Raw genomic sequence first — 13,611 nt, 5'->3', positions numbered from 1 at the left:
CTAAATGAAACATGCTGAACACATCTATAAGTTTAAATGTTAGATTGTGTTAAAACAACAAGCATCATGTCATGAGATTCCAAATAGATTATAGCAAATATAAATTCATATATATATATATATATATATATATATATATATATATATATAGAGAGAGAGAGAGAGAGAGAGAGAGAGAGAGAGAGAGAGAGAGAGAGAGAGTTGTTAGTAACGTACAAAATGCACACGCCTCCGACAATAAGAAAAAGGAAAAAATATCGCATTCAATGCACGAGGTAAAGGGAGGAGGACCCAACCCATTTCAAAATCCAAACCAAACAAGGGGAAGAAAGTAAGGAACAAGAAGGACAAAAAAATAAATAAATCATACATTGATTGCCCCTCCTCTCCCCCCGTTCCTCGAACGAGGGAGAGGCGGGCCCCACACCCAGCACCCCCTTCCTCGAGATAAACCATGACGACACGTCATTCGAGCTACGTGTCACATCCACGCTGATCACCACGCCAGGCTGCCAGCTTCATCATCACCCAAGTTGGGGCCCATCAGGTTGCAGGAATCGGCCAACCCACGAGCCCCTAGTTTGAGGAGTGGGGACCATCGGTGCAAGGCGGACACCCCACAATGCATCTTCTGAGGTGGGCCCCGCCTGCGCATACATGCCACGACAACAAAGTGGGCCCCACTACCAGACCCGGCCGGTGCACGCCCTTCCGGGGGTTTTGACTTGGTTTCCACGCCCTTCGAGACACGTGCTTCTCGCACGTGCGACGTCACTTCCCTCCTCCTCCAGCGGGGCTCTCCTCACGGCTTCTCTCTGCCTTCGTCTCGTCCCCCATGAACTGGTGCAGCGCCTCGCCGGAGGGATGGTCGTCGGAGGCCGGACGAGGTAGAGAGGAGGTGGCGGAGGATGAGGGGGCGGAGAGGGAGAATCCGGCGGGAACAACCAGACCGGAGGCGGAGAACACGCCGGAGATTGGCCGGGCGGCGATGTTGACGAGCTGGTGGGGCTGCTGCTGCTGCTGCTGCGGAGGGAACGCCCAGACGTGCTGCTGCTGCGTCGCCAGAGATCCCCCGGGCTGACCACCGACGGGAACCATCCAGATAGCTCCAGCGACGGCGTTCGGCACCACGCCCTCCCCGCCCACCGCCCATATGGGCCCGCAGATGCTGTGCGACATCATCGACGTCGAGAACGGGACCACCACCGCAGGAGGCTCCGCCGAGACGGCGGTGGTCGTCGTGGCAGCGGTGGCGGGCTTCCTCCGGCGTTTCTTCTCGGCGGCCGGGGTACCGCTGGCGCCGGAGGAGGAGGAGGGGTGGTGGTTGGTAGGGATGCGAAGCGCCCCGTCGACCGAGACGGCGATGGCCGGGACGGTCCCCGTGCCTGTGGCGGCGATGATGGCAGGCTCGGCCTGGTCGAGGAGCCACTTGATGGTCTCGCCGTCGGACCGGTGGCCGAGCTCCCTCGTGAGCTGGAATATCCTGGCCGCGCAGGTGGCGGGCATCCGCACCCTCCGCCCCCTCCCCTCCACCTTGGTGTGGCGGTCCTTCGTCGACCCCCGCCTCTGCGTCCCCCTCCTCGCCGCAACCGCCGCCGGATTTTCCTCCGCCGATTCCGGCGGCTCCGCCTTAGGGAAGAACACCACCGCCGACGACGACGATGACGAGCCCGCCCCGCCGCAGCCGTCGACGGCCGGCGCCCTCACGCGTGGCTCCTCTTCTTGCTTCTCCGACTCCATCGACGATTCGACGCAAACCCACGGAGCAAATCTCCTCTCGCATGCGTGGGGTGGTCCAAAAAGGGCCCCACACGGATAGCCCTCACCCTTCCCCTTCCCTGCAACACCCTTCTTCTTCCACTTTTTATAAAGAGAAAGAGAGAGAGAGAGAGAGGAATAAGGTTTTATGTATGGCAAAGGACATAAGAATGAACGGTTGGGGGTTGAGATGGCTTGGCTAGTACGGGCTAGGGGCTGCGGAAGGATTCATGTGGGCCCCCACAAAAATGCGGGAACATTGGGGCCCATCGGTAGAGGTCTGTTTTTTTTTTTGTTAGATAGAGAAACAAGTTCATATTTTTCTTTTTCTTTTTAGTTTTTTTTTTTAAAATGCTCCTAAAGTTTAGGCATTAATCAGAATCGCGAGTATATTTTAATTTTTTTTAAAAAAGGCCCTTAAAATTTTGCACCCCTAAACAAAACAAAAAAAACAAACTTTCATCCATTTAACTTATCACTCACCCAAAATGAGTTAAGAGAGTTAACCCTTCAATGATACATTCCTTCTCTTTTAATTGCATTTTTTGAAAATATGATGTCTAAGGTAAAATGATAACTCCTAGCGGCAAACTTGAAGGTATTCTCCTTTGTATTTACACGATGAATTTGAAAATGGCTTGCAAAGCAGCTGCCACTTCCTCAAAATACATAAAATTCTTCAAAACTTAGGTAACTTTTTTATTAATGTCCAAAATTTAGGCGTTATTTAAAAAAAAACCCTTTTTTCTAATGGTAGATGGCATTCTCGTGATTTCGAGAGGCAGACTTTGTCATTGTGGCAGTGGATATCATAAAAGAAAATCATTTTTTAAATTGTTATTTTTTTGCCACGTTGGGTGTATGGTAACGATTCTAGGCTTGTCGAAAGCGCCAAAAAAAAAAAAAATTGGAAAATTGTAATATTCATTGCTCAACTGTAAAGAGAAGTATTAGTTTTATTCTTACACGTATAGATTATCTATTTGGTGGAAAATGGATATGTGCTAAACCAATTTGGTGCTAAACTGCATGCTAAATGGTTTTTTCGGGCTTTTCCGTTGCTTTTTATGTGGTTATGACCCTATAAATGTGTTGGGCATGGTCGTTTTACTAAGAATCCACACCTGGATCATGTGTTTTTGATAAAAAGAATGATGTTTGGAGCCTCAAAAATTTACAAAGAATTTGGACTGTTGATTTTTCAAACTTTATAAAAACCCACAAATGTATTGGAATCAAACGCTTCAAGAGCTGAACCCTCTGAAATCAAGTACATAGATCACATTTATACGGTGAGAATTTAAAAATAAAATGAAAAAGCCCAAAAACCCCATTTAGCAGTTGGTTTAGCACATACCCATTTTGCACTCTCCATTCGAGTATTATATATATATATATATATATATATATATATATATATATATATATATATATATATATATATATAGAGTAATGGGTCAGTGCTAAACCGCATGCTAAATGGGTTTTTTGAGCTTTTTTCATTTTATTTTTAAATTTTGATCGTACAAATGTGATATATGCACTTGATTTTAGAGGGATTAGCTCTTGAAGCATTTGATTCCAACCCATGAGTGGGTTTTTATAATGTTCGAGAAATCATCGGTTCAAAATCTTTATAAATTTTTGAGGGTTAATAAACATCATTTTTTTCATCTAAAACACGTGATCCACGTGTGGATTCTTAGTAAATCGACCATGCCCAACACATTTATGGGGCTGGAACTGCATAAAAAGCAACCGAGAAGCCCAAAAAACCCATTTAGCACCAAATGGGTTTTAGCACCAAATGGGTTTTAGCACGAACCCATTTTCCTATAATGTATATCCTTTAAAAGCATATAAAAATGTGGTAAGGAGGAGCTAAAAGCAATCTATATTGATTATTGAATCTTCCAAGTACATCATATCCAATCAGTGTTTTTTTCATGCCCCTCTTAGTCCCAAAAGATTTCTTGGGTTAGGCCTTTTGGATTTGAAGAATGAAAATGATAGGTACGAACTGTACAAAATAGCCTTCTTAGATGGCTGGTATTTAAATGAGGCATAGTGGAATACTAGTGGATGAAAATCACACAATGTGCATACTTTCATAATTGAAAGATACATAACTTATACTAGTGTGCATCAAAAGGTTGTTGTACAAGCAACTAAATTAGAACAATGTGGGGTGGTGGTTGTGTGCATTGTCAATTATGTTGATCTTTTAGGTTTTGCTCGTTTAGCAAGCGTTTGCTTTATGAAGCTTTTTCCACAATGAGCTGATTCACCACGATTTCTTCTTTGACAGATAAAGCTCTTAGACTTTTTGTTATTTTTTTTTAAAGGCAAGCTGAGGTTAGGCAGACCTGCCACCAGTTTAGGGATGGCAGTGCGGTGGGGCGGGGCGGGGGACAAGGTCTCCACCCCCGCCCCGCCTCAAGATTTTATCCTCCACCCCCGCCTCCATCGCCGGCGGGGATGGATTTTATCCTCCACCCCCGCCTTCATCCCCGTTTCATGTCCTCCATCCCCGGTTCAAACGGGGACGGGGCGGGGCGGGGAAAAGTGCACGTCCATCCCCGCCTCCATCCCTGGACGGGGATGGATTTTAACCTTCGTCCCCGCCTCCATCCCCGTTTCATACCCTTCATCCCCGGTCCAAACGGGGCGAGGCGGGGCGGGGGCCCGCTTTCCCCCGGTGCACTGCCATCCCTACACCAGTTAGTATTCAATGTACTATTGGGTTTTGAACCTGCAACGTCGTCCCACCACAAGGACATATGCACTGACAGCTCCTCCATTGGGTTTTGTGATTATTATGTCTGCTTAATTGAGTCAAATTTCACTTTCATTTTGATGAATTCATAGAGCAGGAGCCAAAAGACCTACGAAAGGATGATCGATTTGTGAAGGGGGTTAATAAATAAGAAGGGGCACAATGGTTTGGATCCGGTATACTGTTTAAATATTGTTTTTTTATTTTTTTAAATATCAATTTTATTTTTAAAAATTTTGTATTTGGTATCAATGAAGTTACAAAACTATTAAGCTATTGAGCTGAGAATCATAGGGCCAAGCTCTATCAACTCAATCTGACCATATAGATGTGTTCAACATTGTTTGTTTTTTAAGGATCAATTTTTTTATTGTGTTATTTTAAGTCGTGAAATTTTAGCATATTGTTGGTCTTTGATTTTTGAAGAAGCTCTTGAAAAACCTGCTTACATGTCATAATCACAGTATTTAAAGCCTATTTTCTATTAAGAAACACAATTCTAAAACAAAAAAAATGAGAAGAAGATGATTTCTACTCAATAGTCCCCTACCTTAATTAATACCAAATATTTATCCCATCTTAAAAGCATTTAGAAATCATAGTTACAAATATCACCAATTTTATGAATTTCTCAAAAAAAAAAAATGCAAAAAAAAAAATCCCGCACTTTTCCCATACTAAACACGATATTTTCAAAGTATCACTTAAGCTGAATTTCTTGTGTTTTTATCACGCTGTATTGCAAAAAATGCGATATTAAGGCTTTTGTTTAAATACTCGAGCCTAAAGGGCTATTAATGTTTTCCCATGTTATTCTTAAATCTGACCGTACAGATATGTTGATGCTTGATTTTAAAGTAATCGACTCTTGGATAATCCAATTCGAATATGCATGTAGATTTTTATACTGTTAAAAAATCTATGGTCTAAAATTTTCATAAGTATTCAAGGCTTAAAATATCTTTTTTTTTAGCTAAAAAAACATGACTCATGTATTGTTTCCTAGCAAATCAACCATGCACAACACATCTGCACGGTCAAATATGCAAAAAAAGATCCTGAAAATATATGTTCGCTCACGGTATAGGTCATATACAACCTATCCCAAGCGAGTGTGTACTTTTGAGTTGGTTTTCTCAAATAGACAATTAGATCATGTTTTTCTATAAAAACATAAATTTCTAAGCATTGAATATTTATATAGATTTTAAAACCTTATAAAAACTTGCATGCATGTCAGAATCAGATGATCCAAGTGTTTGACTATAGTAAAATTAAGCATGTAAAACACATAAGTATGGTAAGAAAAACATGGTAAAAACTTTCAAACGCCCCGATAGGCTGGCGGTAGGCTAGAAAAGTGGTAGTTAGCTACCTAATATATATATATATATATATAGATAGATAGATAGAGAGAGAGAGAGAGAGAGAGAGAGGAGTAGCGGCCTACAACAGTCTACCACGGGCCGGGGGGTTCCGAATTGATTTTCCCAAATCTGATCAGGTAGATATGTTCAACATGAACGATTTGCTAGAAAACAATACTTGGATTGTGTTTTCGATAAAAAAATCATGATTTTTAATCCTTTAATTTTTATGACATTTTTATAAAATAATTTACACCATCAATTTTAAAATCTTATAAAAACCTACCTGCACGTTAGAGTTGAATGAAGCAAGAATTTGTTCTTATAAATCAAATACGTAGAATACATTTATATGGTTAGATTTTATAAAAACACAAAAAACCTTTCAAAAGCCCCGTAGGTAGTAGTAGGCACATATCAGCGTTGTCTGCTACTCTCTCCACACACACATACATATATATATATATATATATATAAAATAGATTATAGCTGTCTACTACCAAATTACCAGCTTTTGGATGCTTATTTTCATGTTTTCCTTAAATATGACCGTACATATATGTTCTACATGCATAATTTTATAGAAAATTGACTCTTAGATCACTTGATTTCGATACACAGGTAAGTTTTTATAATGTTTAAAAATCAACGGAGTAAGATTTTCAAAAAAAATTCAAAACTGAAAAATAATGTTTTTTTGTCAAAAAAAAAAATGATCAAGTATCATCTCCTAGCAAGTCTATTATATGCCAAGCACATGTGTAGGTTCAGGTTTGCAAAAAATAACTGGAAAACCCTTGTCCATTCATGACAGGCTAAAAAAGGGATAGGCAGCTATACCACTTTTAAATGCACTGTGCTTGTTGCAGTAAGGATGCTGACGGAGCGGCCAGCCAACATGGGCCTAGTTGGACCCCAAGGGGGAAGCACAGCACAGCCACATCATGGACCAAGCCAAATAGTTCCATGCAAATGCAATTGATTCTTATGCCATCTTAAAAGCAAACAACATAGAATTTAAACTTTTGTCACTCCCTTATCTTGTTGCCTAGATGTCCTAACACTGCCCGGCCCCTCCCATCAGTGCAAAACCTATCAACCTTGGTTGCTTGCTTGCCCCTACTCCTTTCGTTTAAAAAATCTTTGCACTTTTTTTTTTTTGAATTTATAACCCGAAGAAACCATGCTTGGCACGAAGGCCTCGTCGTGCTGGCTCACCATACCTACAGTCATCGTGCTAGCAGTGCCGAGCAGGTTGTATGTTACACCCTGAACACGGGGCCGCGTGTTCAGGGGTCCCAATGAGTGCCACGTGGCACTCATTCGGCTGGTTATGTACGGAGGACGATCTTGGGTTTTGTAATATTCCTTCCTCCGTACATAACCAGCCGAATGAGTGCCACGTGGCACTCATTGGGACCCCTGAACACGCGGCCCCGTGTTCCAGGGGGAACATACACCACCCTCTCCTAGCAGTGTAAAACTCAAGCTAGAACCCCAGCCCCCGAAGCCTATGCTACACATTGGCTTACAAAGAGAGGTGATGCCCATGAAAATCGAACCTTGACTGCCGGTTTAGCAGACGCCTGCGAGGCTTATCCTGGCAAAGAAAAATCTCACAATACATTAAAAAAAATGTTTTTTCTCAAAATAAATCTCAGGAAAAATATCATTATACTTTTAATTTCAAAAAATATAACAACATTAACACCACAATAATTTCGCAATAAAGCCACGATACCTTCAAGATAGATGATATTTTGGAAATATTACATTTATTAATCAGTTTTCCAGAAATCGATGATATTTGTGAATATGATTTAGAGTCTTATATGCAGGGCGGCGTGACATAGGCTTTGGTAATCTTTTGACAAAAAATATTTTTTTAAGTATTAAAATATCAACAAATATTTAATAATCAATTAATGAAAATCGTGTCCTTTATTCCTATTTCTAGGGGTGTCAATGGGCCGGGTTTGACCCTGAACCGACCCGTGCCAAACCATATAGAGTCAGGGTTTGGTGATAAATAAGAAGCTATGAAGGGTCCAATTAATATATGGAGCCTAGTATTGTTTGTGAAATTTCTTACCCGACCCTAGTTTCAACTAAGATCCACAACTTTTTAATGTAAAAAGATAAAAATATATTATTTTAACAGGCATAGTCTGGGTCTGGTTCATGCAATCCTTATAGGATCCAGGCATGGTTTCTCTTATAGTGGATCCGATCGAACCCAGATCTGAACCCGATACCAGCATCTAAAACTAGGTTTGGGTCTGATTCCACTTTGAGTCAGAACCAAACCGGACACATTGACACCCCTACCTATTTCACAAAAAATTGCAAACTCATGAGGGCTTATATGGAGCGACGGTTCGTGTCCGATACCAGCATCTAGAAGTAGGTTCGGGTCTGATTCCAATTGAATCCGACCCAAACTTGACACGTTGACACCCTACCTATTTCACAAAAAATTTGCATACTCAGGGCTTATATGGAGCCACGGTTCGTGTCCTTATCCTTGTGGCGTAGGGTCAATGGTTGTGGGAATCTTTTTTGTCCCCAAGTATATTATTAACATTTATTTTCAATTACCATGGAGGTGGTATCCCATATGGTAAGAGGGGTCCTGCCAAGCTTATGGCCCAGGTTCGAATTCCTCTGCCACATGAGGCTTGAGAGTTATCTGGTAGGGTCTGCCTAACCCCAGCTTGCCTTTAAAAAAAAAAAGAAATCTGTTTTCTATTTCTTGTTGCATCATGGCTTGTCATCTCACCTTGATTGACTGCTGCTCTTTCCTCAATCAAAAGACTTATGGCCGACCACTTACTGTTTTACCATCTCCTGTGCAAAATCTTGGAAGGCTTTTCAAGTTTTTGCCTTTTGGGATCACATTTTTCGTATTGTGCTTGTTCATCAAACTGTCAACGGGTCAGGTTTGGTTCGGACCCAGGTAGAACTAGACTTGGACTCAATTTTCAGTATGGTATCAGGTCTGAATCTGGGTTTAATCGGGTCCGAAACTATACCCGGAACCAATAAGAATTACATGAACCATACATGGTAAAATAATATTTTTTATATTGAAAAATTGCGGGTCTTATCGGAACTCAGGTCGGGCCCGGGTCTGGTATAAATTTTCACAGAATATACCCGGATCCATGTATTAATCGAACCTTCGAGTTTGGACCCAGGTCTTAATTGGGATTTCTTATTTATTACCATACCCAGACCGTATAGGGTTTGGTCCAGGTCGGGTCGGGTCTGGCTATACCCGACCCGTTGATACCCCTATTTATGACCTTTTGGTGTTCTTGGCTCAAATCAACTACACACTCAAACTGCACCACACAAGCATACTCAGGAAAAGATTAAAAAGGGAAACTAATATTTTTTTCAAAATTTTGTCAGCAAAATATCAGAAAAGAATTTTTAAATTAGTTAAACAAATATTTTCACATAGAAATAAAATTTTAAAAAATTATTTTGAGTGATATTACAAAATTAAAAAGCAGACATTTTTTTTTCTAAAAAGAGACTTATTTGTCACCATGCACAGCTAAAAATTGGCTAAGAAAAGCTTGAGGCATCTCCTCCTGCCTGACTTTTTAACTATATTAAGTTAATTAACTTCATCAGAATCCCAAGGATCACATTCCTAAGAAAATCTACACTATTTATCATTCTAGTTTCTATGTCAAGTCAAATTGGTGGATTGTTAAGTGTATAAGATCATCACTTTTTCAACAAAAGAGTCAGGCTAAACCACCTTATAGTAGTTTAATCACTGCACAAATGATTAACAAGACAAATAAGAAAAGGATATGAGAAGGATATGCTTTTATATCTAAAGGGCAATTGTATAGTGCACCTTAATTTATATCTAACATGTCAAAGCCAACATGAACCTGGACCCAAAGGTCTGATTAATACATGGACCCAGGTATAGTTTGTGAAATTGTATAGCAGACAAGGAGCCGACCGGAGTTCCAATTAAGACCCACAAATTTTCAATGTAAACATGATAAACAGTATGGTTTTATCGGGTTTGGTTCATGTAGTTCTTATTGGGTCCGAGTATGGTTTTTCTTATAGTGGACCCAATTAGACCCAGGTCCGGACATAATACCATACCCAAAAATCTGGTCCAAGTCTGGTTCCACCTAGGTCCGAACCAAATCCGACCCATTGACACCCCTAATCATAAGTAGCGAAAATAAGCAAGCTGATTAGGAAATGTCTATCCTCTATCACATATCTGATTCTGAGTGAAAAAAAAAGGAAAAAAAGCTAGATTGATGTTACTCTCTTAAGGCATATCAGGGATAGAAGCAAGCTATGAACCGATCTTTCATAGATAACCTTTTTGGTGAACTGAGATAGTAAAGTTGTTTTTCTTATTTTTTCTGGTCATAGATCTAGGCCTTGATTGATTTTTCTTTCCATTGTGGATTGCAGATCATTGTCACCTGGTTCTGATCCAGGTGGGTTTGAACCCTGATCTAACTTTGAGGTGTTGAAACCAGTTCTATAACTAGGTTCGATCACCTATACCTACAGGTAAAAATAATATTTATTTTATCCTTTTTGCATTGAAAAATCATGAATTTTAATCAGAACTTGGGTTGGATTCATGTCTGAAATAAAATTTTACAAACCATATCCAGATCTGTATACTAATCAGACTCATAGGATCCAACTCGCATTATAATTGGACCTTCTTATTGATCACCAAACCCTGGTCCTGTAGGGTTGCGTTTGGGCCTAGTCCAGGTTTAAGCCCGACATATTGTGACACCCATAGTTTGGGAGCCCAATAGTTGATGGGTGTTGTACGAAATTCACGGAATCCCCAAAGCCTAGCATTGTTTGGGAGCATCGATATGACCAATAGGGATGGCAATGGACCGGGGCGGGGGCGCGGGACAAGGTCTCCAACCCCACCCCGTCTCAAAATCCGAACCTCCATCCCCGCACGGGAATGAATTTTAACCTCTACCCCTGCCTCCATCCCCGTTTCATGTCCATCATCCCTGGTCCAAACTTACTCCCAATTGCAAGATTTATGACATTCTCAAGATGCCACATTTAACTTACTCCGGGTTTGACTAGGCTCTCTGGATATTTGACAAGGTTCATCAAACTACATGTGACGGATACTGGCCCTTTGACTGTCTTTTTCATATGGGATCGGGAAAACGGGTTGGCGGGTTGACATACCCCTAGCACGAACCTGACCCGTTTAATAAACGGGTTAGGCGGGTTGACCTGTTTATGACACGAACCCGTTTAAGCCAAACCCAAACCCACCTAAGAGGCGGGTTGGCGGGTCGTGTCAGGTTTTGCCACCCCTAGTTACAGTAGCTGCATCTACAGTGACAAAAGTTAAAAACTGAAAGAAAAATACCGTCTGTCAAAAAACTCAGGAGATTTTAAATTTTTTCATAAATCTTATATTTTTTTGGCAAAATTTTGATAATAAAAATAAATTGAAAACATAAAAAAATTATTTTTATAAGAAAATATAAATAAGTTACATTTGTAAAATATTTTATATTTTTTATAAGAAAATATAAAATCTCAGGAGATTTCACGATAAATATCTGTTAAAAATGTAAATCTCGCGATATTTGTTACACTTTAAAAATCTCACAAGAAATTGACGTATTAAACTTTCAAGCAATTTCTCACAATATTATCGCAAGAATTTTTTAATAAATCTCGTGATATTTGTCACAACAGCCCGCAGCCAATGGAATTTATCCATTCGGGGAGGCCTCTCCGGGTAGAACGGGTTCTCTTGAATTCACACGGTAAGTGTATTATTGCACGCTTCTTTGCTTTTTAACCCTACAATCCTCTATCACTCGTTAAATACATTCAACAGAGAGAAAGGGAGAGATTTAATAACCCCCGCCTGTTCCAGCTAGAGAGGCCTCCCAAACAGATGAATTCTAGAGTAGCCATAACATTTTCATTAGAAAATTACCACCACTCAAGGAGTTGGAGGTGGCATTTTCTATGGGAATACCTTTAAGGGCCCGTTTGCATGTCACGGAAAATAGTTTTTTTTTTTCAGAAATGCATAAGCGCGCATACTCGCCGACCCCAATTGTTTTGGGATGAAGGCGTTGTTGTTGTTGTTTGTTGTTGGCGTAAGCGCGCATACCATTTCTGTGGTCCCCACAATGCAATACAAACATGGGCTGCTTTCTCAGTTTACACGCTGGACCCACTTTCCACAGATTCAGTTTCAGTCTAGCCTATTCGTGTTCCGCGAAAGAAGCAAACACCACCTAAATGTCTTCCACGCTTCCACTCTGGTGGCCGCTAATGATGGACTCTCAAACATATATAGCCTTACCAACAGGGGCTCCACTTGTCTGGTAGGAGTAGCTAGTGCACATCACCTTGTGTTGCGACCAAGGGCGTAGCTAGGGGGGGGGGCTGCCTCCCGAAACAGTTAATTTTTTTTTTAAAGCCCAGTCCTAGCCCAGCCCTGATTCCATATGAAATAGATTTTTATCCATTTTTGTAGCCCAGTCCAGTCCTAGCCCAACCCTGACTGCAGCAAATAGTTTGATTTGTCCATATATATGAAATCGATTTTTATTAATAATTTGGACATTTTTGCGTTTGATCTTTTTTTTTTTTATTATCCTTTATGCTACCACAAGTGGTGATGTTCATTAGAAGTTTTGTTTTCTACACTTTAGGTTGCAAACCGGGTGGATTTAAGGAGTATTTGCAAATTTTGGCTGTCCTGGATTCGAACTGATCCGCCTCCTCAATGTATTTTATGTATTTTCTGACACGAAATCCGAACCGTTTGCATCCTTACATACACCCATAGTGACAAATATGGTGAGATTTATGAAAATATAATATCATGAGAAATTGCCTGAAAGTTTAAAATGGCAATTTCTCGTGAGATTTTCAAAATATCGCGAGATTTATGAAAAACATAAATACCATGATTTAAACATGATATTTATGTTTTAAACGGCTATTTATAATGAAAAAACTGTGTATTTTTATTTTTAAATATTTTTATTAATATTTTCTTATAAAAATTATTTTTTATTTATTATTGCCGATATTTTTGCCAAAAAATGCATTATTTATGAAATTTTTTCAATTTCTCGTGAGTTTTTGAAAAACGATATTTTGCAGAAAAAAAAAAAACGTTTGTCACTATGCATACACCCTCTCAATGTAACTCCCTGCCAGAGAAAAGGTAACCCCACCATTTGCATTTGGATCCTACGGTGTCTTAGTCAATCCATCTCTCTAGTCCCAATCACAACGGATCTTTTGAGATCTAATAAAATCCCATTTGGCCTCCATACTAACGGACCAATGTGAAAATTAACATCTGTGGGCCCACATATAAGATTAAGACAAGGTCAAGGGCAAGGGCACCATGTTTTAAGAGGCCCACATTGGCTTTGGTTCAATTTGACCCTCTAATCTATACATGGAACAAGAAGAAGAAGAAGAAAATTAAGGCTATATTGTGGTCCATTAAACATAAGTGATATATTTTATTATTTTTCATCAGTTTTTAAGGTTTTTAATAATAGTTTCATAATAAATATATCTTTATATATTAAATTACAAAGCGGATTTTTAATCCATTAAATAACAAAATATCCGTGTCCTCGTATCTTACTTTTCCAAACAGTTGTGAACTTGTTGCATCTCAAA

The 13,611-nt window shown here is 40.2% G+C and overlaps 1 protein-coding gene across 1 annotated transcript; it reads right to left on the bottom strand.

Annotated features, from left to right (window-relative positions):
- Positions 1 to 208: 208 nt before the first annotated feature.
- On the bottom strand, positions 209 to 1,874 carry LOC149817668 (uncharacterized). Its single transcript, XM_089985451.1, has one exon. The coding sequence runs from the start codon at positions 1,738 to 1,740 to the stop codon at positions 772 to 774; it is 969 nt and encodes a 322-aa protein (XP_089841577.1). The 5' UTR covers positions 1,741 to 1,874; the 3' UTR covers positions 209 to 771.
- Between the last annotated feature and the right edge of the window lie 11,737 nt (positions 1,875 to 13,611).

Source organism: Nuphar pumila, chromosome 13 (genome assembly GCF_984573655.1).
Source record: "Nuphar pumila chromosome 13, dmNupPumi1.hap1.1, whole genome shotgun sequence".
In the NCBI taxonomy this organism is placed as follows: Eukaryota; Viridiplantae; Streptophyta; class Magnoliopsida; order Nymphaeales; family Nymphaeaceae; genus Nuphar; species Nuphar pumila.
This window is presented reverse-complemented; position numbering and strand designations above follow the sequence as displayed.

Excerpts from the sequence above, each read along its gene's own strand:
- LOC149817668 (XM_089985451.1), bottom strand. The coding sequence starts at position 1,740 with ATGGAGTCGGAGAAGCAAGAAGAGGAGCCACGCGTGAGGGCGCCGGCC.